The 23,419-nt window shown below is 36.3% G+C and overlaps 3 protein-coding genes across 6 annotated transcripts; 2 read left to right on the top strand and 1 right to left on the bottom strand.

Annotated features, from left to right (window-relative positions):
* Positions 1–151: 151 nt before the first annotated feature.
* LOC117624672 (sanguinarine reductase) lies at positions 152–5,453 on the bottom strand. The gene is made up of 9 exons (XM_034356061.1): positions 5,128–5,453; positions 4,667–4,779; positions 4,289–4,342; positions 4,099–4,183; positions 3,768–3,873; positions 2,060–2,146; positions 1,814–1,911; positions 785–894; positions 152–351 (listed from the first exon to the last, which is right to left on the bottom strand). The coding sequence occupies exons 1-9, from the start codon at positions 5,414–5,416 to the stop codon at positions 286–288; spliced, it is 1,008 nt and encodes a 335-aa protein (XP_034211952.1). The 5' UTR covers positions 5,417–5,453; the 3' UTR covers positions 152–285.
* Positions 5,454–5,610: 157 nt separating this feature from the next.
* Positions 5,611–9,715, top strand: LOC117623846 (protein FAR1-RELATED SEQUENCE 5-like). Of its 2 annotated transcripts, XM_034354848.1 has the most exons (5): positions 5,611–5,745; positions 5,912–6,236; positions 6,853–6,982; positions 7,123–9,274; positions 9,407–9,715. In XM_034354848.1, the coding sequence occupies exon 4, from the start codon at positions 7,148–7,150 to the stop codon at positions 9,272–9,274; it is 2,127 nt and encodes a 708-aa protein (XP_034210739.1). In that variant the 5' UTR covers positions 5,611–5,745; positions 5,912–6,236; positions 6,853–6,982; positions 7,123–7,147; the 3' UTR covers positions 9,407–9,715. The 2 variants fall into 2 exon arrangements, with proteins under 2 accessions (XP_034210739.1, XP_034210740.1); XM_034354849.1 differs by lacking the exon at positions 5,912–6,236.
* A 1,451-nt stretch (positions 9,716–11,166) lies between these two features.
* On the top strand, positions 11,167–18,117 carry LOC117626674 (pseudouridine-5'-phosphate glycosidase). Of its 3 annotated transcripts, none has more exons than XM_034358474.1 (13): positions 11,167–11,380; positions 11,509–11,605; positions 11,957–12,067; positions 12,397–12,479; positions 12,928–12,987; positions 13,119–13,179; positions 14,830–14,971; positions 15,079–15,124; positions 15,805–15,850; positions 15,958–16,078; positions 16,184–16,269; positions 16,470–16,553; positions 17,758–18,117. In XM_034358474.1, the coding sequence occupies exons 1-13, from the start codon at positions 11,306–11,308 to the stop codon at positions 17,778–17,780; spliced, it is 1,035 nt and encodes a 344-aa protein (XP_034214365.1). In that variant the 5' UTR covers positions 11,167–11,305; the 3' UTR covers positions 17,781–18,117. The 3 variants fall into 3 exon arrangements, with proteins under 3 accessions (XP_034214365.1, XP_034214367.1, XP_034214366.1); XM_034358476.1 differs by having other exon boundaries at positions 11,168–11,380; positions 14,830–14,936; positions 15,056–15,124; XM_034358475.1 differs by having other exon boundaries at positions 11,170–11,380; positions 14,830–14,936; positions 15,047–15,124.
* The last annotated feature ends 5,302 nt before the right edge of the window (positions 18,118–23,419 follow it).

Below are 23,419 nucleotides of genomic sequence, written 5' to 3'. Positions count from 1 at the left end.
AAACAAAAACTTGCAAAGAAATGGTACCAAGAACTCAGATAAAAGCCACAAGATATACTACTTTTCAATGTGCAACATTTGGGAAATGTGATCACTTTTACAGGTTGAAATGAGCATACATAACTGTTTAAAAAAAAAGTGAAGGAAATTAGACAAAATTTACAGATCTAAATTGAAATATTACATAGTGATTATGTACAATATATAGACAGACAGATCATTGCTTATATTTCTTGTTTTCAAGCAATTCATAGTATACATGCATGAATTAGAAGCAGAGTACTGTTATTGAGCTTGGGCTGCTTTGAATAATTCCCTCCACTTTTGCTGATCGCTTCCTGGACCTTCTCCCTGCACAGTACTAGATTTTACTACTGGAAAGAACTTCTTCAAAGCATCAGAATATGGCAGGGTTAATTGGAATTCATTCATATAAGGGTCTAACATAAACACTGGCCTCCTTGTTTTCTCTATATCACATGCCCCTAGGTCTCCAATGAACTATGCAACGATATCAAATGTGTTCCAAATGGTAAGGGGTCAAAAGCAGTGTACTTCTCTAAACCAAGGAGAAAAGGAAAGAGAGGAAAGAATAAAGGCAAGCAAGCAAATCATCTAACTTCCCTTCATCTCTATAAATTCAAGTTCATTCCCAAACATCAATATAAGTAAAGACTGAATTCTGAGTTAAAATGCCAAGGGACGTTGAAAAGCAAGGCCAGACATACATTGTACGTTTACCCCTCTATATTCTGCAAGACTGCAATCATATCCGGAAAATTACCTCAACTGAGTTAACTTCAAAAGTTTTTCCTTCAGTACATTCTATGTCCAATGCCTGTATGCAAGCTTCAGCAACAACGAGTCTGCTAACCTCTCCAACTAGTTTATCTCCTGGATCCCATAAATGATTAAACCCATTAAGATAAAGACATAAGATAGGAAGGAATTTAGTTAACACCACATCCCAAAATCATGTACACAGACAAGATGATCCCTGCCTAAACCAGACGAATTTGCATGTATGACAGGAAAATCTAATATATTGGTATCTTGTGGAAAATTCATTCAACAATTATTTATTTAAATCTCCATATATTCAACTCAACTAAATTAAGCCTTCCCACAAATTTAAGGTTCAATGTGTCGCTTGATGCGAAATTAGTTACTAGCTTTTGAGCAATGTTCTCAGAACCAGGTTCTCCTAGTAAGGGAGCATCGATTATATTAGGTTTCAGAGAGCCTGGGACAAACAAATCTAAACAGCAGCAACATTCATGTGAAGGTATATAAAAACTTATGAACAATGCCCATCCTAAAGTATCATGGAACCTTGTATTCCCTTTTCTTATTTCGACATCAACGACATCAATAACTGAATAAACTGTTTCGAATAGCAAGTCAGTGGCATCAAAACCCCTAAAGGTAACATTTGATGAAATAAGCAAAGTAATACTACTCATAATTGCCCATCGTCCCTACTCTAATGTTTTAAAATAGCAGTTTCCAATATTCAACCCTTCCCCTCCTCCTCCCTCTCTCTTTGTGGTTCATGCTAAAACCATGTTAGCAATTTTCTTTCCAGCCAAAGCAGCTTTTGTACCAGTTGGCCATGTTAAGGTAGTGATTGTTAGCTAGTGATTTAGTTCCATTAGCTCAATTTACAGAGCAGCCTTCATCCGTTTGGCATTTCTTAAGATTTTGCAGTGCTAAGACTAAATTTTTGGTATAAGACCGTAGGACCTATAATTGAGCCTTAAGAACTGAACCTGCAATCTATCTATGCAATGCTCGTTGAAAATTGATAGTGTACCTTGACCTATTAGGACTGCACGGCGTTGACCAGCTGTAGCTTTCAGCAATGTATTAAGATCATATGATGTGTAAGGTCCATCTGTCAATCTACCAGGTCTGCAAAGCAAAAAGTATAAATACGATATAAGCAACAATTTTAGGAATATAAAGCTGCTTTTCTCTAAGCGGAAGCCTGCCATAATTACTATGATAGTTTTTTGGTTTCTCAGTAATAAAAAAAGTTACATAACTAATTTACACAAACCTGATTATTGTAAATGATAGACCAGAATTACGAAGAATATCCTCCCCCATCTTCTTATATTTGAGAACACCAAAAAGGTTCATAATGCTACAAAAATAAAAGAATTTAAACAATTAATCCATGTGAGAAAGAAATAGAAGATTGAAAAACCACTTCATTGTGAACTAGTTGGATGTACAAGATGGTTTAGTTCAGAATTAAGCTTACGTGACACTTTCAAACTGTTCAAAGCCATAACGATAAGAGATATAAAAACCCCTACATTAATCCTGAAGAACAGCAGAGGCACAATAATGTATCTGCACTATGACTAAGAAATAATTTTTAATTGCTCTGAGCACCATTTTGTAAAAGAACAATATTGTCTTTTAAGTTCTCTCTCTCTCTCTCTCTCTCTCATGATGTAGGACAGGAATTTTGGCCTTTGATTGCTACAAATTGTAAGTAGGTAAGGTATAGAAGCTACTAGCACCACACCTGTAGGTCTCTGGGCATTGCACCTAGGATGGGTTGCACCACAGTCCTAGAGAAATACATAAGCTTTGCTGAAATTTTCTGTAAATTTATTCAAGGCTCAAAAGAAGGGTTCACAAGCCTTATGTGGAGGTCTATGAGACTGCTTATTAAATGTAATGCATTGCTTTGTGCCATACAATGAACCCATGCATACGCTGAACCATTATTATTATAATTATTATTATTTTGTTGGTATATTACATTGAACCATTGTTAATCACCTAACGACCATGTATTTACCCAATACATGAATTCTAGGTACCCACGTAATTGTATGAGCTACATGTGCTGCATAAGCCAGTAAAGTGCCTAGAACCAGAATCAAGCCACTGGATACTTTCCTTATCCCTACAACTAGCATGTCTCCTATAAGGAAGGGACTGTTGCAGTCCCTTCCTCCATTCCATTACAAATAAAAAGGCATGAAGAAGGGTAAAGTTAGCAACCTTATACATCAAATTGAGGCCACACTTTGCTCTCTTCATCTTCTCCTTGTGAAGATACTTTCTTTAAGGAAATCGGCGAGGAGCTCACTTTGGAAGTCTAGACAAGATAAACCTGGTGATCCTTGTGTGTGCATCAGTTTGTGGAGACTGGTGGCATAACCAAAAACCTTTTTGGAGCCGTAATAGCATGGAGGTATTGCTTGACTCATCGGAGGAGCCATTGGTGCAAAGGCATGCTTGGAGAATGCAGGCCTAGAGGTGGATGTGCAACCCATACATTGTGCATGTGGAGCTTCTCTCAATTGATAACCAAACCTATTTCTTATGTGTAAGGTTTAACCCTAATCCTATACATGTTCTAGATAATAGATCTAATAAGGTTAATCTAAGAAAAAAAAATTAAATTTTCTTATGCTAGGAATATTGATCCCAATAAATGTTATATCAGTCTTTGGTTTACCATTATGGTCTCAAAATATTGCAACTATTTTTGAAATTTCTCTGCACTGAGGAAAATAATCTTTTTTGTTTCTATGCTTGAGAACTTCAACTAATAAGTTTCGTTTACAACAGTTTCCTTGCTGGGATCTTATTACGAAATTATGAAAATTTCAGAACCAACTACACAATATTTAAGGGCCCCTAATATGAATTAAATCACTAAACACAGTTTCTTGCCAGTGCTCACTCAACCAAAAGAAAGGCACTGGTTTTATAACTCAACATCCATAAATAAGTTGTCTTACCTCCAAGGCAGTTCATTGAACTTGGTTACACCTACTGATGATACAAGAACAACTCTCTGCAGCGAAGAAGGCAGTACAGATACAAGATTTCTCACGCCCTCCCAATCTTCATTAAAAAAATTTATAAGTCAAATGCGCAGAAATCATATGTATAGATGAGCAGGGAATCTTTGGTTGTGTGCGTGTTCATGTATAGCTCATCTATTTAATCTATCCAGATGTAATCTGTTTTTCAGCCTGCCATATCCAAACAGAAAATAAATGATGCATATGCCTTAGATGCAAGTACTTGCTCACTCATAAAGCTAAAATTTCAAAATAGAACTCGAACCAACTCTTTCTGGTGTATTATCCCCTTCCCACCGCTTCGAAGGAAAAGCCGTAGTTCCTGTGCAGCAAATCACATGTGTGACTCCCTAAAAGAGAAGACATTTTAAAATTACTCATTCAGAAATCATTAACCCATTATCAATACAGAAAATAGGAAAAAAAGTATACATAACTAAAGTAAAAGCGCAAACCTCAAAAATAGATGGATCTAGATCGTCTGCATTCCGAGTGTCTCCTTTGAAGACCTATCAAGTTTTTATAGAGCTATGATACCCACTCCTCAGGAAAGGAAACAAGTTTTAAAAAAAGAGAATGTATTTATGCTCTAAAACTAAGCTGAAAGAAGACATTGCTGAGAATATTAATCCAGATGTCAAATGACACCTTCTCACCTCTAATAAATCCAGGGCTCAGTTCAGTCACAACTTTGCATCTTAATAAATAAAATCATAGGGCCTCAACACCTATAGTCAATTGATTTCAGGTTCGATGCTTTAACTTAACAGAAATATAGCAAATATTTGAGTGATAGAGATCTTTTGAATAATTACTTACACAGAAATTGGTACCTGCAATTTCTCATCATCTTGTTCACCAAACAACGTAGTTGCTTTCTCAGGGTCACGCAATAATAGGCGTGCCTTGATATTCCGGTTGAGCAACGAAGCCACTACCAGCTGACCTGAAATGAGATTAACAAAGCACCAAAATTTACTAAGTTCCCAATAAAATTCACAAAATGGTATGTGCAAAACTAAAAACCTTGGAGGAAAACCGTATCATTTACCCATACCTGCATCCCAAAAAGAGGAATAATTGTTTGATTTAAGTTCACATACTTCACTAGCATTTCCACAAACACAGGACTCATTTTGCTATATAACCCACATAAAGAAACAGCAATTACACAAACCTCTCAACGGAATTCGAAACAAATTCAGAAGCAAAAGAAATATATACATATATACATAAAAAGAGCACTATAAGCAAATGAAGAGCTACAAACGAGAGAAGGAACAAGTGAAAATACCAACACCGCCGGTGCCTCCAATGACGAGAACGACCTTGGAAGAGGAGGAAGGGGCAGTTTTGGAATCACTGGTGCAATCTGAACTGGTGGTCACTTCCTCTTGGACAGCATGAAGTGCTGGCGATGATCCTCCATTACAGCTCGAAATGGTCCTCGAATTGAAGGAGGGATTTACATGAAAACTATGAGGTGGAAGAGAAAAAAGAGGTATTTGTTGAGGGTGTTTTGAGAATGTTCTAGCTGGGGTTGGAAGATTGGGAATGGAAATGAGTGAGAGTCTGGAAGCCATGAGCAAGAGAGAGAGAGAGCGTAACAGCAGAGGAGGGAAAGAGAAGATGAAACGAGCAGTTATATGTAAAATACTTGTGGTGGTTGTATTTCTGGCATTAAATTACCAAAATGTCCTCATGGCTTGAAATTACCAAAATTTCCCCCACAAATTGCGCACCTTAGTAGATGCGGACTGCATTGTTAGCCACATGGTCAAACTAGACGGCTTGATTTCAAGTTAGAGATTGAACTTGTGAGCTCGATACCTTTTCTTTTGTCAAAAAACAAGAGGTCTAAAGATTTGGCGGCAACCACATCGAAGGCTGAGTTTTGAAACTCCATTTACAGGTAAATGATTTCATCTATGTCAAATTTGAGATTATTAATGATGCGTTAGTTGTAGTTTGCATTAGCCTTTGATTTTAGGATGTGGCCTAAAAATGTGCCCCCAAGATGTTTGACGAATTGCCTCAATGAGTGCATTTTTGTTCATTGTGTTCATGATTGGATGCAGCAACGACTGTTTTCAGCTTAGCTAGATGCTCAGGGAATTGCCTTCCCACATGGGTACAGCTTGCCAGGCTCAAGAAATGGGCCTTTGTTTAGTATAGTGGTGATGGGGATGCAAGAGAGGGGATGGGAGGAGGGGTTTACCCAAATGGGATTAATAAATGGGAGGCAATTTGGTAATGGAGTTGGAGTTCTCCAAAGAAATGGGTTCTATTGGAAGAGGAAGATATGTCAAGGGGACCAAACACTTTGCCACCGAGAAGCATCAGACAGTCTAGTTGAATAACAAGTACGCTGCATTGTTGAGTTTGGTTCCAAACACAAAGAAGGTATACTGTATATACTATAACTTGTGTAGAAGAAGAAGATCAATCTATTGTTGATTGTGTCCAAGCTTCTTGATGAAAGGTCTTTTTTGTATGCAAGTGCTTAGCCCAAAAGCTCATTGAGGTTCTGGAAAAACAACATGCAGTACAGTTTGTAGGGATGCATGAGTTGTTCCTTTGGATATATATGGTAGTATATACCAAGTATTTGTAATAGATACTATCTTTTATGTTGGTCTTACTATATGATGCTGAATTTGAAAAGTAGACAATAAACTTGGTGTGACAGACGCGTGAAAGAGAGTATATAGAACTTATATACTTCTAGATTGGCAGGGCTTTAATTAGTTACATTAATTACTATAGTTTGAGCACTATTATACTTAGCAGCTATATATATGTGCCCAAATTTAATTAGCTATACAATAACCACTCATTTTATATTGGAAATCATTTCAAATGTTTGAGCACTATTAATTCTCAGCATGATTGTCTTTACATATATATTTATAATATACTTGGTAATTGGTATTATTTCATTCAAGTTATATTAATGAATAACATTTATGTATAAAACTTGCTGGAACAAATTCATGATGGATTTTTCATGTTTTTTAAGAATGGTGCTGGAATACAAGAGGTAGCGGCAATGCAACTGAACTGGAAGCAGCTTTCAGAAAAGGTTCCATCCTGCACCCAAACCAGAGAATCATACTTAAAAGGAAGAAGAGGTTGATACTAGCTTGAAGGTAGAAAAGTCACGGGTCTGGACTATGTTTCATAATATGTTATTAAGTTTAATTAGTATGTATTATGATTCATTTGACTTTGCAACTCATTAAGGGGATTTGAATAGACTGATGTGGTTTTAAATTGATGTCATATTCAGGTTAATATCGAAATCTGTTGGGAGAATGGATGAGAATGTATGTGTGTGGGACTCAACTGATAGTAGCGATGCAGATGGTGATGGCGTGGATCCTGACATTTGTGTTATACCCAAACTCAATACTGAGTCCATACCAGAAGTTGGGAAAGAGTTTGATTCACTTCAAGATGTTTATAATTTCTATAATAATTATGCAGAGAAGGCAGGATTCAGCATACGCAGTCATTCAAGTAAAAAGGATAGACTCACGAGGGAGATAAAAAGAAAAGAATATGTATGTTCTAAACAAGGTACGTATTGTAGACCCGAAGCAGAAGGCAGGGTAAGGAAAAGACGCAGAGTCAAAGTACGACAAGATTGCAAGGCTAGGATTGGGGTTGTGAAGTGTCATGAGTCTAACAAGTATTCTATTTCGTTGTTTGAAGAGGTACACAACCATTCATTGACAACCCCAGATAAGGTGCATTTGTTGAGATCTCACCGTGATGTTAGAGAATCAAGAAAAGCACTCAAAATTGACCAACTTGGTGTAGTTAATACACCTACTCATCAACCAGTAAGTAATCTTGAGGTACAAGCAGGAGGAATGGAAAACATTGGGTGTATAAATAAAGATTTCTACGATTGGGAAACGAACATGCGCACGCAACTGCTGGAGCATGATGTAGAGCTGCTGAGTGAGCATTTTGGGGCTGAGAAAAGAAAGAGTGAGTCTTTTTATTTCAAGATGGAGGCAGATTCTAGTGGAAAGCTGACTAATTTGTTTTGGGCAGATTCAACATCTAGACGAGCTTATAAATTCTATGGAGATGTGATTATGTTTGATACAACATATAACACGAATCGTTATGGATTGGTATTTGCGCCGTTAATAGGGGTGAATAATCATGGGCAGACAATTATCCTTGCATGTGCTTTCTTAAGTAAAGAAACCACCGAATCTTTTATGTGGTTATTTGACCAATTTAAGAATGCCATGCCTGGTCCACCACCCAAAATTATCATTACGGATCACGATGCAGCCATGACAAAGGCGATTGTGCAAGCTCTCCCAACTACATATCATAGATTATGCATATGGCATATTTTGAACAAATTTTCTGAAAAGGTAAATCCCCCAACACTCAGAGACAGATTCTCATATTTAAATGCTTGCATGTGGGATATAGACACAACAATAGAATTTGAATCAAAATGGCTTACCTTGATTACAGAAAATGGATTAAATGATCATCCTTGGTTGAGTTCAATTTATGATTTGCGTGATAAGTGGGTTCCAGCCTATGTGAAACATGTTTTCTCTGCTGGAATGTTGAGTAGTAAGCAACCTGAAAGCTCACATGCTTTCTTCAAGCCATATGTTTCACGAAAGAATTCGTTGATGGATTTCGTAGTACGATTTGAACGAGGTCTTGCTAAGCAGCGGCATGAGGAGTTATATGCCGATCATGTTGACCGTAACGAAAAACCTGCAAGCCTTTTGGAGACGTCAATGGAAACCCAGGTGGCAGGCTTGTATACAAAGGCGCTGTATCAAAAGTTTCAGAAGGAAGAATTGAAGAGCCTTAAATGTTTTCTTCAATGTACAACGTCGGATGATAGACAAAGGGTTTATAAAGTAACTGAGAGGATAAAACCCGGGGTTTCTAAAGTCAAAGAAGTTGTGTATGACGCATCCGCTGATCTAGCTTCTTGCAGTTGCAAACACTTGGAATCTTGTGGAATTCCATGCAGGCATGTATTGGCTTTTCTAAAACATGAGCAAGTCGAATATTTGCCGGATAAGTATTTATTACAAAGGTGGATGCAAAAAGCGAAGTCTGCGTTGGTGTTTGATCGTGATGCCATTAAAATTAAAGATCACGTTGATAGGTGTGTTTTAATGAGGAGATCTACGTTGTCTAAACGAGCCATTACTCTAATTGATTCTGCATCAATGTCCGAGGAAGCTGGGAAGGTACTCTTAGAAACTTTACAGGGTGTGCAGGAAAAGATAGAGTCTATGGGGCAGGAAATTGGGCATGCACAAGGAAGTGGTAAAGCCGTGGCCAGCGATTCTCAAACAGTTACTTTAATGGATCCACTTCGAGTAAGAGTGAAGGGCAAAGAGAAGGCAATGGACCAATTGAAACGATGGTGTACAGAGTTGTAGGTCGGTTCATCATGATAGACACAATTGTCCTACGTTGATTAACTAGTCCGAAATGCAAATTAATATATTTTTTTTAATCTTCCACATGAGTGCTTTCATAGTAAGTTCTCATTCTGTGTTGTAATGATGCAGTTCTTTACCTGGAAACAATGACGACACAACTCAGAGCATGCCGAATACACAATCTAGTCCGATCGTGTCCTTGATGGATGAATTTGACATTTATGCATCCGCCAGCTCTCATCCCGTTTTGTAGTTGGCTGATTGTGTCAATAAATTTGATGTATTGTCCATGTATGTTTTTCATCATTGAATTGGTTTTCTTTGTTTTGGGTTGCAGGTTTGTAGTATTGTTCGTGTATGTACCCGAACTGGTTGACCATTGTTCTTGTAACCTGTGTAAGGAAATTGCATTATGGATACCAGATTTTCTTCCTCTCATGACAACATTCCACTTACAGATTCATTCATATTCTACCACCATGACAGCGACAGATCTTCACAAATCTTTCAGAAAACATCCCAAACAGATTCACAAACCACTCACAAGGCACATACTCCTATAAGATGCTTTTGGTCCTTGTTTGTATGTGTTATTCCCTAAATATTTTAAGTCATGTTGCATAGATATGCAAAACCCTATTTCATTTTAGCGGTGAGATGTTCAATTGGAATATAAAAAAACTTGTTGGTTTAGTTGGCATCTAAATGTTCAATGAGAAGAACAAAAAATCAAAAAAATACACAAAAAAATCCTACAAACTCCTTGTGACATTTTCATCTTTGAAGTTCTAAAATCCAACTTTGACTTATATGAAAATTTTAAACAAAATTCTCAAATCAAATTTGACACTAACTTGAAGATCATTAAACTTCCTCGAACTCTTCCACTAATCATAATTTTTCAATTTTCCTATGCCAAAATTGATTTTTGGGGTTTGATAGTCAAGGATAATGTTGTAAGGAGTTTGTAGCAATTTTCAATGTATTTTTATGATCTTTTTATAATTTTTTATGAATTTTTAAAATTAAAAAAAAAATTAAAAAAAACCTAAAAGTAGAAAGCTAAATGACACTTGAACTACAAGTGCTTGCAAATTATTCTAAACACTTCCGAGCAAGCCCGAGCTGTTGCTTAAGGGCTGTGACATCAGTAATGACGTGAGCGACAAAAAATTAAAATTAAAATTTTTTTAAAATACCAAAATTTTCAAGTTTTTATATTTAAATATCTAGCCATTTTCTTTACTTCCTACACCAAAACTCTATACAAATTCCTCTCCTCATATCTCATGTGAATAGAGCAGACACTATTCATGTGAATGGTAATAACTCTTGCCTCCCCTTGCTTTTTAACATGGCAAATGGGTGAAAATGCTCTAGCACTATGATATGAATTGAAGGAAAATACTAGGAATAACAATATGAAATTTGGGCTTATGAAGCAACCCTTTACCTCTTTAAGTGGGGTTTATGGAACTCAAAGTTATCTGGTTAATAATCATCTTATTTCTTATTCCTTTCAGTTGTACAACTTTATATATGTGTATCTATCTATATATATAAAGCAAAATGCAGAGAATGGTGAAACATTCAAAATACCAGAAAATGCCCTTAGTTAATGCAAACATTACAAATTGAAATTATTAATTAAATGAGGATAATATGGTAAATTCAAAATTTTTCGTATTAAAAAAATTAAAAATAAAAGAAAATTCAGATAATGGATCCTATTTTTATGGAACACAACTATCCATTATCTTTTTTAATTCTAAAATAAATTTTTTTTTTTTAAAAAAAAGCCTCTTGCAGGCGCGGAAACGCGTGCAGAGAGGCTAGTCCTACAAAAGAGAAAGAGCTCTCCAGCCAGCCACTATCAACAATACTAACTACGAAATAAGAACAACTATATCCTATAACCCACTACTTATCCCATATTAAAACACCAAGCAAAGTCCTAGACATGTGATTATAGCAAATGTTAAGAAAATAAAAACAAAAACAGGAAACATACGTAAACAGGAAAAGGGTATGGCGTCGTCTTCTTCGGCTCTCTCAAGACTCTCTAATCTCCGCGGACACTTACATCCCTCCCACTCAAATAAGGTATCTAACACTCCAATCACACCTTCCCCTTTTTCTTTCGTTTAATCATTTGGTTTTCTTTTTTGTTTTGACATTGTCTACCAAATTTCACATTTTTAGAGTTTTTATTTTCCATTTTCTTTTTTAAGGGTGGTGTGGGGTTTATCAAGATTTCTCCAGAGGTTTCTGAAGCTTTGTCAAATGGCTATGCTGTTGTTGCTCTTGAATCCACCATTATTTCCCATGGTAATTCTCTCTCTGTCTCTGCCTCTCTCTCTTATTATGTAATTTGTTGTATTTTCAGTTGTTTTCCTTTTCCTCCATGATTTTCCCTTTAGAGTTTATTAAATGAAACCCAATTTGGATTTGTATGCTATCATAATTCATTCGATTTTGATACATTATACATTGCGCTTTGACACAATGGTTTGAGGTACTTCGAATGACATGGTTGCGGGTTTGATTCGTGGAAAGAGGAGTATAGCTCCGTACTGATAGCTGATTATGTGTGAATAGGTTCATGGGCAGTGCTTATGTGTATATGAGGAACTGCACTTTTTGACTTTCTTGCTGAATTTTGTTTTTCCTTATGTTCAGGGATGCCCTATCCTAAGAACTTGGAAACCGCAAGGGAAGTTGAGGCAGTTGTGAGGGAAAATGGAGCTGTTCCTGCCACGATTGCTATTTTGGATGGCATACCTTGCGTAGGTGTTTATATTTAACTTTGTTCTTCTGTTTTCTTGATGAATATTTAGGCTTGGAGGTAGCTTTCGTTAAATTCTAATATATGTCCTCTTATGATTGTGCTATGATTTGTCCCACTGGTTACAAAGCGAAATTTGTCCCACCGAATTACAAACTGGTGGGATAAAATTACTTAGCGATTTCAGAAAATACTGTACAGTATTCTTATGGAATGGTATCATCTGCTAAGAGAATTTTTGTCACAAATTAAATTATTACTCTGGAGGGTGCTTGATGACATGATTCTTTTCTTTTTGTTTTTCCTTTTGTTGCCTAATTATTTCTTTGTGCAGGTCTGAGTATGGAAGAACTGGAGAAGCTTGCCAATCTCGGACCCAGAGCTCAGAAGACAGCTCGAAGAGACATTGCACATGTTGTGAGTAACTGATGCATTGCACTTATTCTATCTGATAGTATTAGCCAATATGATCACTGGAACATGCTGAACTCTTAGTTTTATATTCTTTGTTGTGCTGCTAGCCAGCAGAAGACGTGCCAAGAAGTTGACAAATTTATACCCGCATTATTTGTGAAAGCACACCTCAATACTTATACCACCATAAAATGATTATTTTGTTGGCTTCAATCAGTGGCATTGAACTTACATGTTCAAAATTGTCTGCTACCTATACTTCCGCTTTTATTAGTATGCTGGTTTCTGCATAAAATAACCTTCATGGCCACATAATTTTGAGGTTCCCTACTCTGTTATGATGTATGCTCAAGAAATTTATGACAAATGGAATTTCTGAATCGTCGCTATAATTTCTCCACGGTCATTTCTGATACTAAATTTACAAGATGACGTGCTGACTCTTGTTTAGGTGGCAACCGGAGGGAATGGAGCAACTACTGTTTCTGCAACCATGTTTTTTGCTTCTATGGTAACCAATCTATGATCAGCTTTCCCGAAGGACTTCTTTTCTTGTTTACTTTATACAAAGATAAAGAAAGCTATTTCTGTCATTATTTTAATGAATGTTTTTCCAATACTCGATACTGCATATTCTTGCAGGTTGGCATACCATTGTTTGTTACTGGAGGGATTGGAGGAGTACATAGACATGGAGAGCATAGTGAGTTCAATGCTACATATATATTGGTGTTATTTATTACTAACAGTCCATAAAAGAAACCGGCTTTGTTCATGTCCCCACCCATGCTTTTGGATATCAAAAGTCAAAGAGTCATGACTTCATATGGCCATATTCCTAATATCTTCATTGTTGATTTTTCTCCTAATCCAAGCCAATTCATATGGCTTCTGTGTTACTTGAGTCTATGGCTCACCAAATGGTCCATATTGGAGTACAGATAAGCAACATAGTAGACAAAGGACTCTAATGTAGGACAGATTAGGAACCCTTCTATGTCGGCTTGTATCATTGGCTTTCTTTTGGAGTAGATTAGGTTCTAGATATTATGTAGATGGCAGAATAGGTTTAGGGTTTTATATCACATTCTGGCTGGGGAATTTAATAAGCAAACAGGGGATGACTTTCTAGAAATCCAGATGTAGGGGCTTTTCTAGGAAGCAGCAGATTATGAGCTTTGAGGATGTTTAAAAGTTTACTTGAGGGTTTTGGTATTCAGGTTTAAATTGGGAACAAAAAAATGGCTGGGAAATTTAGTAGGCAGATAGGGCCTGCTTTCTGGAAATCTAGGTGCAGGGCTGTTCAGGGAAGCAGCTGATATATGGTTTTTCAGGGCTGTTTAAAATGGTTATTTGAGGTTCTGAACTTTTGGTTTAATTGGGTAAGAAAAATATCTACTGATGATGCTGCAAAGAAGTTAGAAAAGAGGGATTTTGGGACTCCTCTAGGGATGTGAACACTAACTTATGAACAGTTACAAATACACACACATACGCAGACTCCCTTAACACATTCTGCACACTCAAAATAGTGAATATCCCATTATCCAATGCTAAGTTAAGGACTAGAATCATATTTTAATATAAAACCACCTTTTCCTATTAGGACTAGAAAGTCAGGGACTAACTTAAGTCCAAGGAAATATCAACATACTCTTAATATTCAGAGAAAATCATAGAACAAAGATAACTAAGGAAAATATAAAAGTATGACCACGACTTTGTGAAATTCAAGAGCTGCCCCTGCATATAAAAATACATTTAACTCTTAAATTAAGAGATCAAAAAACTGAGTTAACTGAGACTGTTCAGAACATAATTTTTGAAACCATATAAGATCCATTGTCATCTGTTGTCACATATTGGCCCTATAGAAATGAAATAATTCTTGGACAACTTAACATGCACAAACATGTTGTAACCATTGCTTTCAAAAAAGTTATCCATTGAATTCTGTGCAAAAGAAATAGAAACCAACAGCAGTCTACAGTATCTTTCTTACCAAAATGTATGTTAAACTTTAACTTGTGGATAATTACTGCTCATATATAAAGTCCCCCAGATTTCTAGAGCTAGAGATTATCATTGCGAGTCCTTTTGCCCATTGTTGCATAAATAACTATTATTGTATAAAGACCCATTACTTCGTCTGTGGCTCTTATGTGCATGCGGCAACTCAACCATATAAGACTTGCATGTTTATCTTGCCTCATATGGTTCATATAAAGAAATTGATATTTATTTGAAACTCTTCACCGTGGGCCCGAAAAATGTTTGCAGACTCTGTTTGGATGTTAAAGGAGTGTGTTATGGTGCGATATTAATGTTACAAAATTTTATTTTCCTTTTGCAGCAATGGACATATCTTCTGATCTTACTGAGCTTGGAAGGACACCAGTAGCTGTCATCTCTGCTGGTGTAAAATCAATATTGGATGTCCCAAGGACCCTTGAATATTTGGTCTGCACTAAACTATCTCATGTATATGATTGCAAGTAATAGAGCGCAGACTGTCAACTATAAATAACTGTTTTTTTTTTTTTTTTTGTTATTGAAAAAAAAAAAAAAAGGAAACTCAGGGAGTTTGTGTTGCTGCTTATAGGACCAATGAATTTCCAGCATTTTTCTCTGAAACAAGTGGTTGCAAGGTATTGATGGTCAACTCTCTTTCAAAATACTACACTTCTCCATCTAACAACAATAGTTTGATCAATGTTGTTCTATCCTCAATCAAATTCATGTTTAAAAATGGCGTTTAACCACAATTTTTCCATAAGTGCTTGTGTTTTCCGTTTCCGCTATTACCATATTTGCTATGGAATAAAACCCATCCACGTCAAGTTGAGTTCACTTGATCATCTAGATGGCTAGAAAATGATCAGCGAAACCTCTTTAGAGGTTAGTAGGAAGAAAAACTGTCCCTGATTGCGCGTCTGGAGAAGACTGAATGTCAGCCTCTCTCTCATTTTGATATGTTGGCCCAACTGCTAGGTTCATGAGCCTTAGCACAATTGGCATGGGAGAGGTGGGGTGGGATAAAGACCCAAGGTTCAACTGCTATGTTCAGTTCTCAAGTGGAGCACCATTTTGTTATTGCTGAACTGGGACAGAATCAAAGAAACACATGTCTCTCTGGTCAGAGAAATGCCAAGTGTGAAATGTAGAAAACTTTATGGTGATGCTACATGGAAGGAAAGAAGACTGCTCAGCTTATATGCAAATGCAGAAAACTTTATGTTGGACCATTTATGCCTACATGTTTAACATAATTTGTTTCGAATATAAATCTGACTGATGGCTTTTGTTCAATCATGACTTGAAAATCTAGGTGCCTTGCCGTATAGATACCCCAGAAGACTGTGCTCAGCTTATAGGCAAGTTACAAAAGTGAATTCATTTATTTTTCTAGAAGAAATTATATGCAAAATTTAAAGTAATACCCCTGTTGTGAATATTCTTTTTTTTATTTTTTGTTTTATAGATGCGAACCTGAAACTTGAGCTTGGAACTGGAATTTTGATTGCTGTTCCAATTCCCAAAGAGCACGCAGCGTCTGGAAGGTTAATTGAGTCTGCAATAAAGAGAGCTCTTGAAGAAGCTAGGTAAACTGATTTTCCTCTCATCAATAATCTACGGTCACCTGTTTCTGTTAATAATATTTTTTACTCATCTTTTTAAATATACTAAAAATGAATTTGCTTTGTCAGGGATAAGAACATAATTGGAAATGCTGCAACTCCATTTTTGCTTGCGAGAGTGAATGAATTAACTGGAGGAGCTTCTCTGGCTTCGAGTATCCTTTATCTATTATTCTTTGCACAATAATATTGTTATGTTCATTTTCTGTGTCCTAACCTATGCTGGTGACTTCTCCAAGTCTAAGATGTATTGGAGGCTGTCTTGGAAAGCATTTCTTAGGCATTGCAGTATGAAGAATAATGCACTTGTTGATGTTGTTTGATTTATCAACTCAGTTTCTTAACCAACAATTAGACATTGCACTGGTGAAGAACAATGCACTTGTTGGTGCTAAAATTTCCGTAGCACTTGCGCAGATTAAAGAACGTGAAAATAAAGGTGGGCAATTCTTGTTTTTTGGCCATGATAATGACAAGAAAAATCAAGTGTGTATTATCAAAGAAAAATATTTCTTTAGGTATGTAAGTAATGAATTGATTCATGACGTCACATAATAATTGGAAAGGGAAGCCACCAAGTAGCACTGAGTGGCTGGAGAATGGTTAAAAGGACAACCCATCCTCTTAATGCCTGTCGCTGGAGGAATGTTATCATCTGTGGACGTTGTCCTATCAGATTTTTGTAGGGAGGTGGAGTTGATGGCTGATTTTTAAAATGCTTTGCATGAGGCTGTGTTGAGGGAGGAGGGGGGGAGGGGGAGAGGGGATGGAGAGGATGAAGTTGGATGCAGCTTTGCAATCGTAAGCAGTTGCATGTTAACATCTTTCTATGTGGCTGTATTGGAGGGTCCACTTTAGTTTTCCTAGCATTGCAATTTAGAAAGCAAATGCAACACCGTAGGTGGAATCTTTTGTATGGACAGCCACCCGAGAGAAGGTTTACCTATTGCGGATATGATTGTTAGAGGGAGGGTTTGTGAGTAAATGAATATGCAAGAAGGTTGAAGAAATGGTGTTTCATTTAGTTAATTCATTGCCTAGTTATTTGGAAATTTGGTGCTATATTTTGAATTTATGGTATTTTTGGTCCAGATAAGGTAAAGACAAGATAACATGGAAGACTGTTTTAAAACAAGAATAATGATTGAATAAAACTAAAAAGAATTGAAGTGAACCTCCTTGTGCATCTTACGGTGTTATGTTTGGGAAGAAACAGTACAGCTTTCCCTTTATGAGGTGGAACATTCCAGCTTGGACATAAAAATTAGACTCTTATTCTTTGATTGGTTGAAGAAGGTTCATTCTTTATCATTTCATTCTTTTTAGATTTGTCTTTCCTATTTCCTTTTTAAGTTGCATCATGTGTACTGTTGGCATGGCATCCCCTTGGCAACTTTTCCATAAAACATTTCTTATTGACAAAGGAAGAAGTATTTGATTGCCAAAGATTACCATCACTCTGATTATCATATTGGTGTACTCTTCGATAGGATGCTTAGTTACTGGTATTCTAAAAACAATCAAATTATGCATGATTTTACTGATACAACTAAGCTTCCTTGTAGTGTGCATGATATTACTTGATTTCACTAGTGCAAATAAGCTGCCTATTCACTTATGAAAACTGGATTGATTTTTGACAGGTGGTGTGAAGACGACGCTATAGGCCTCAAATTGTTTCAACCCAGATCTGGTAACCAGTCACTTGGCAAGCTCAGTAATTTTTGTTTTGTTGATGGTCATTTGAGTTTATAACTTTCAGTACGTGATAATGCGGTAACGTTGAAATGGCCAGTGTGTGAGTTTCTCATCCGAATATGTACATTAGTTGCTCTCATCAGAAAATGTACATTAGTTGCCATGATACCCATTTAAGCTATGGTGCAAGTATTCTTCGCTGAATACTGCATCTTCCTACCCAAGAAAAATAATTACACTCAAAATTGTGTTGGTTGGATGTTTTATATACATTTCTGATTTTTAATAAAATTTTTTGTTGTGAACATGCATTTCTGAAATGTCCCTTTATATTTTCTCTCGAAGGAAAAAAAAGCATTTTGATCCTCTCAATGTCATTGCTCGTTAATTTGTGTGCTTATTTTCTTGGCACTTTGTCACTTCCTCGAAGGCAATTTAAAGCATTTTGATGTTACTATGGGAATCGCTTTTACTTTGTGGACAAAATACTCATCAGTGTTCTCTCAAACGTCAGTGTACACTTATAGGAGATGTAACGTGTTAAAATTGAGAGCATTTTTGGACACCATCAATTAAGGGGGGTAAGCATTACCACAATGTCAATTTCCGTTTCTATTTGTTACACAAATTTTAAAAGTTAAACTCATCCAACCACCATTAGGTTAAACTCATCACAGCCAAGTAAAAATGTTGTCATTAACATTAATCACAAATTTTGATGCTTTCATTCCTAAATCGCATGTTCTTATTCTCTAATAAACTACAAATTTGGCTGATTTCATCATAAATTTCTACACCAGAGGGACTTTGAGAGGTGAATACAAAATTATCTTTCTATGTTCGGCATTATTGAGGCCATTATCATTGAAAATATGTAAATTTACGAAACTTTCATCTTCCTACCGGATAAATGACTATAGGATTTACAATTTGATAATATAAAATGCAAGATAAATGACAATAAAGCAATATATTAGGTGTTTCATAATGAAACTGTCAAACAAAGATTGTATTTATTTATTTTCTGTTTTGTAAAGAAAATTAACCCTTGATCTTAACATATGAGATAGATTGGCTTGTATTTATGCAAGATTTTGTATTAAAAAAAAAAAAAAAAGGTAGGGAAAATGTTATATTTTTTTTTGCTCTATGTCTATGACAATAATTTTTCTTCGTCGTTCTTACATGATGTGAGTTAATATATCATCTCCGAAAAATATTTGGAATCCATGTGGCGTTGCATTTCAGCAGAAGTACAAAATGAAAAGCTGCACCGGCAAGAAAGTACATACTGCAGTTGCTAGACTTCAGACATTTATAACAGGACATTTCTTTTCATGAAGAAATACTTAAGTGCTTCTCTTAAAAGCACTTTTAGAGACCCGCTGACCGACCCACTAGTGGTTTTCGTTTTTCATTATCATAAAGTGCATTTAACTTGTTTGATAAAGCTGTTTTTTTCAAAAGTAAGGCAGGTTTATTTATTTGTCGTTTTTTGAGGAAAGAAAAAAGCTGCTTTATATTCCAACAACACTTTCTAAAAAACTAAGACGTGTCAAAACACTTTTCTGGAAAAATATATAAAGAACACTTCATTAAGATATACAATGTACATTGGAAATAGCAAAGATACCATAATTTTGTAACTCTTGCTAAGTTCTGTTCCTGCACTTACCAAAAAAACCCAAATATATATATATATATATATGTTATAAATTGGAGAGAAATTGATGAGAGAAAAGAGATGGAGGAAACAGAGGAAAAACCTCTGCAATTTTATTCGTATCCTTCTTTGCATAAGAGAGAAGCCTTTTATAGGCAAAGGGTGAGTAACACCCGTGAATCTACAATACAATCATGCACCAAAGTCTACAAACAAATAGTAAGTGGGCTCCACTACTTTATACTTTACAACACTCCCCCTTGGAGACCACAAATGGTATAGAATATGTCTCGTTAAAAACCTTGCCAGTAAAAACCCAGTGGGACAAAAACTGGTCGAAGGGAAAAAGAGTACATAACCATGTGTAACATAAAATTCTGTGTATATTGACATGCGTGCGACACTGCCTCGTTAAAACCTTGCCAGGAAAAACCCAGTGGGATAAAAAACCTGGACGAAGGAAAAAGAGTACAGTGTGGAAAGGTCTTTATTGATGGCACGCTCCCCCTGATGCTTGATAGAATATCTTGAAGCCATACTGTTGATCATCTGTCTGAATGTCATAGTGGACACTGCTTCTGTGAGTCAATCTTGAGCGACACTGCCTCGTTAAAACCTTATCAGGAAAAACCCAGTGGGATAAAAACCTGATGAAGGAAAAAGAGTACAGTGTATGAAAGTCTTTATGAATACCATGCTCCCCCTGATGAATATCTCCCCCTGAAAACTTCATGACTAGCTGTTTCCAGTAAGCGACCATAGAGATTTCCAGAGTCCGCATATCTAATAACACTTGGGCTATTTATAATTTCACTCAAAAATATGCCCGTATATGGTGTTATGCTTAGATAGCATCAAATATGCCTCACATCATCCAAAATGATGGAGTTGAGCTCTATCTGGAAAATACGATGTCCGGTCCAATATACTTCCGGAAAATCCTTCAAGTGTCCAACGGATAATCCTCATAAAAATGCTTCAATACTTTCTTAGTATAAGCAATAATCTCGTTGGCATAATGCTCGATCTTTCAGTCGAGACAAATATTTCTGGAACTCTTGAGAAGCTTTAATGTGTTTGCAAACATATTAATGTACTCACTGAGGCAATTTATGCATATTAGTATTGAGTACGGATTTTGTGCTTCAGGCACATGTCATTCAGGGACTTGCTTCATGCAATTTCAATCCTTTCAAGGATTTTGTTTAAAGGGATTAAACTTTATGACACATTATATAGCTTTAACCCAGCTATTTATACATCTTTAGGGAATCACTTCAGGTGATATGCTCTGTGCATTTAATAACCCTTAAAGATAACATGTTGGTCTCCGTAAATGTGCAATAAAGGGGCACAATTGAATTTGTAAATATGGAGAAAACCCAACATTCCTTGTTTCTGCCAGAAAACATTGTGTCATACAAAGTAGGTATATTCCCTTTTATTCCGAACACCCAAGTATAACTTTCAGTATTAACAAATTTTGGGGTTCGTACTGTGGGTTTGTTCTTTCACGTTCATTCTCATCTATAATGGAATTGCCTCATTCCATTTTGGCCAATGATATTGTCGACATTTAATAATTGAACGTGGTTCCAATCAACACAGCCCATTGATGATTTGAGTAGCTACTCCAAAATCAAAATTTGTCATTCATCAATTCATGATCCCACCATTCTCATGTGCATGCGCATGCATCAATTATAAGCATTTCTTTGCTTTTGGGTACCCAAGCCACTGCAGGGGGCTTTTATTATGTGAGAATGTGGATTATAACCTCCAATGGAGCGTTATGTTATAGTAGGGCGTGGATAATCTCCATTTAGGGAGTTGGAACATTTAGAACCATATATCTGTCATGCTGCAGGCATGCTACAGATTAATATATATACATGTCAATTAATTTCTGGGACTTTAACCCATACAATTTGCAACGCATTAGGCGTGCACAATATCAATATTGACATGTCAAGGGATTGTCCTTTCGGGACTTCAATCCACATCATTTGCTACGCAACAGGCGTGCATCATATTGATCACTGCTATACCCATATTCTTGTTCTTATGGGACTTTAATTTGTGCAGTGTATTATCAATGTATCCAACTTGCAATTTGTAAAATTTGCATTAATAATTCATGGATACATACAAGCCATTCTTTTGGAACGGACTTATCTCCCCATTTGGTTACCTTTCAAGATAAAATATCAAATAAGTATATAAGCATAAAATAACACAAGTATTGCTTACATCCTTAGGTGGGAGAAACTTTTCTCAAGTATCATTCAAGCTTGTATCGGCCCAGTAAATGTAGTGCTTGATGATCTAGTTATATCCTGCAAAAGCAAAAATCACAATTCTTTTCTCTGTCAAAAACAGATTCTTCTCCCTTATGAACAGAGAGTTATAAAAGGAAAGAAAAGATACAAAAATTGTGATATTGATTGCAAGGTAAGGTAAGCAATCAGGGAAGGAAGCTGGTGGGAGCAGACAAGCAGCTCATCAATCAAGGAAGGAAGCTGGTGGGAGCAGAAAACAAGCTCTCAATTCTCCTAGTCTAGAAGGACCTCAGGAGATTAGAGCACAAGGCCGCCTTCACAATTCCCTGATCTTGCAGAAACATGATCAGGGATAGTCTTGCTTCCTGAATGGATGATCAGAGATAGTCTTGCTTCTCAGGCATATTAAGTGCTTAATGATAAGAAAAACAAGTAGATATAGCATCATTTTGTATGGGAAAACTGGATGTCTTCTACAAAGAAAATTTCGTTAGTAACACATTTATACACAAATACAATGAATAGGTAGAACCGGTGAATTTCAAATTAACCATAGGAAAATTGCGAGATTCTCGGGATACTTTTGAAAAAGTAGCTCCGTGAAATCCGTAAAGCAAGATCGGCTTTGAAAATAATACTTGAAAACGCCGAAAGTGCCGACAGGCATTATCAGAGGCCACGTGAAGTTTTGGACTCTTGCGAAAGAAAAAGATAATGTGGGGATTCGAGAAGATATTGGAATCCTGAAAAGTTGCCACATTTTCGTCTATAGATATTGTCTTCGCAAAACTTAATTGAGCAACTGAGTTTCAACTCAACTTCCTTCAGAGGCTTCCAGAACATAATGTAATTTTATAGATTTTACAGGGCCTGCACCTTCATTGCAGGTGGAAAAATCTATCTGTTGTATGTTCATTTGCTCACATGTTCTTAAACTTGCATCTGTGGTTTTTACGTCTTTCAAAATGATGGTTTGGAACCTTGTGCCTTATAGGTTCAAATAACCACATCAAATCTCTCATATTTCCATGCATGTGAGCCCAGAACTTTTGGTCTGGGTTAAACCCAAACTCATAATTAATTCGCCATTTTCAAATGGACATGAAATATGAATTGAGTAAAACCACGACAATATCTCAATATAGTAGTTGAGAGCATTAACTACTATGTACCCACAACTTCAAGTTTTAGGATCTCTCATATATTTGGATCCATGGGCTTCCGGCCCAGATATAACAAAATATGTGGGGAGCCTCAATTCATCATTTGAAGTTTATACTGATATTATCCATTTCACGGTGTATTCTTAACAACCGGATTCACAAAATATATTTCGTCCTTGAGGTGTCGATTATAACATAATCGAACTTTATTAAGTTCATCATTCTCTTGTGCCAAAGAAATACGTGGTGTACCACAATTTGCAATAATACCTCAAGGGTTGTCCTTTTAACAGTTGGAACGTTAGGTTCCCAACACTTGTCAGATTTTGAACTTCAGGCCAAAATCACATATTCTCATGGTATGGACATTTTTACAATTTTATATACATATTTCGGGACTTCAAGCCCTTACATAATTGTCCATATTTTGAGGAACTTCTGGCATCTCATTTAGCTGTTTATCCATGAGTTTAAGGAACTGCAGGTTCCATTTTGTATATAG

The sequence above is a fragment of the Prunus dulcis genome, chromosome 4 (assembly GCF_902201215.1).
Source record: "Prunus dulcis chromosome 4, ALMONDv2, whole genome shotgun sequence".
Classification (NCBI taxonomy): domain Eukaryota; kingdom Viridiplantae; phylum Streptophyta; class Magnoliopsida; order Rosales; family Rosaceae; genus Prunus; species Prunus dulcis.
The sequence above is the reverse complement of the archived record's forward strand: the minus strand, read 5'-3'. Positions and strand labels throughout refer to the sequence as shown.

What these genes read in the sequence shown, in the direction of transcription:
- LOC117624672 (XM_034356061.1), bottom strand. Translation starts at nt 5,416, where the DNA reads ATGGCTTCCAGACTCTCACTCATTTCCATTCCCAATCTTCCAACCCCA. An exon ending in TGGAGGCACCGGCGGTGTTG is followed by an intron (nt 4,780 to 5,127) that starts GTATTTTCACTT and finishes ATCTCATTTCAG; the next exon opens with GTCAGCTGGTAGTGGCTTCG. An exon ending in TTCAATGAACTGCCTTGGAG is followed by an intron (nt 2,147 to 3,767) that starts GTAAGACAACTT and finishes TTATTTTTGTAG; the next exon opens with CATTATGAACCTTTTTGGTG.
- LOC117623846 (XM_034354849.1), top strand. Translation starts at nt 7,148, where the DNA reads ATGGATGAGAATGTATGTGTGTGGGACTCAACTGATAGTAGCGATGCA.
- LOC117626674 (XM_034358474.1), top strand. Translation starts at nt 11,306, where the DNA reads ATGGCGTCGTCTTCTTCGGCTCTCTCAAGACTCTCTAATCTCCGCGGA. An exon ending in ATCCACCATTATTTCCCATG is followed by an intron (nt 11,606 to 11,956) that starts GTAATTCTCTCT and finishes CCTTATGTTCAG; the next exon opens with GGATGCCCTATCCTAAGAAC. An exon ending in CCATGTTTTTTGCTTCTATG is followed by an intron (nt 12,988 to 13,118) that starts GTAACCAATCTA and finishes ATATTCTTGCAG; the next exon opens with GTTGGCATACCATTGTTTGT.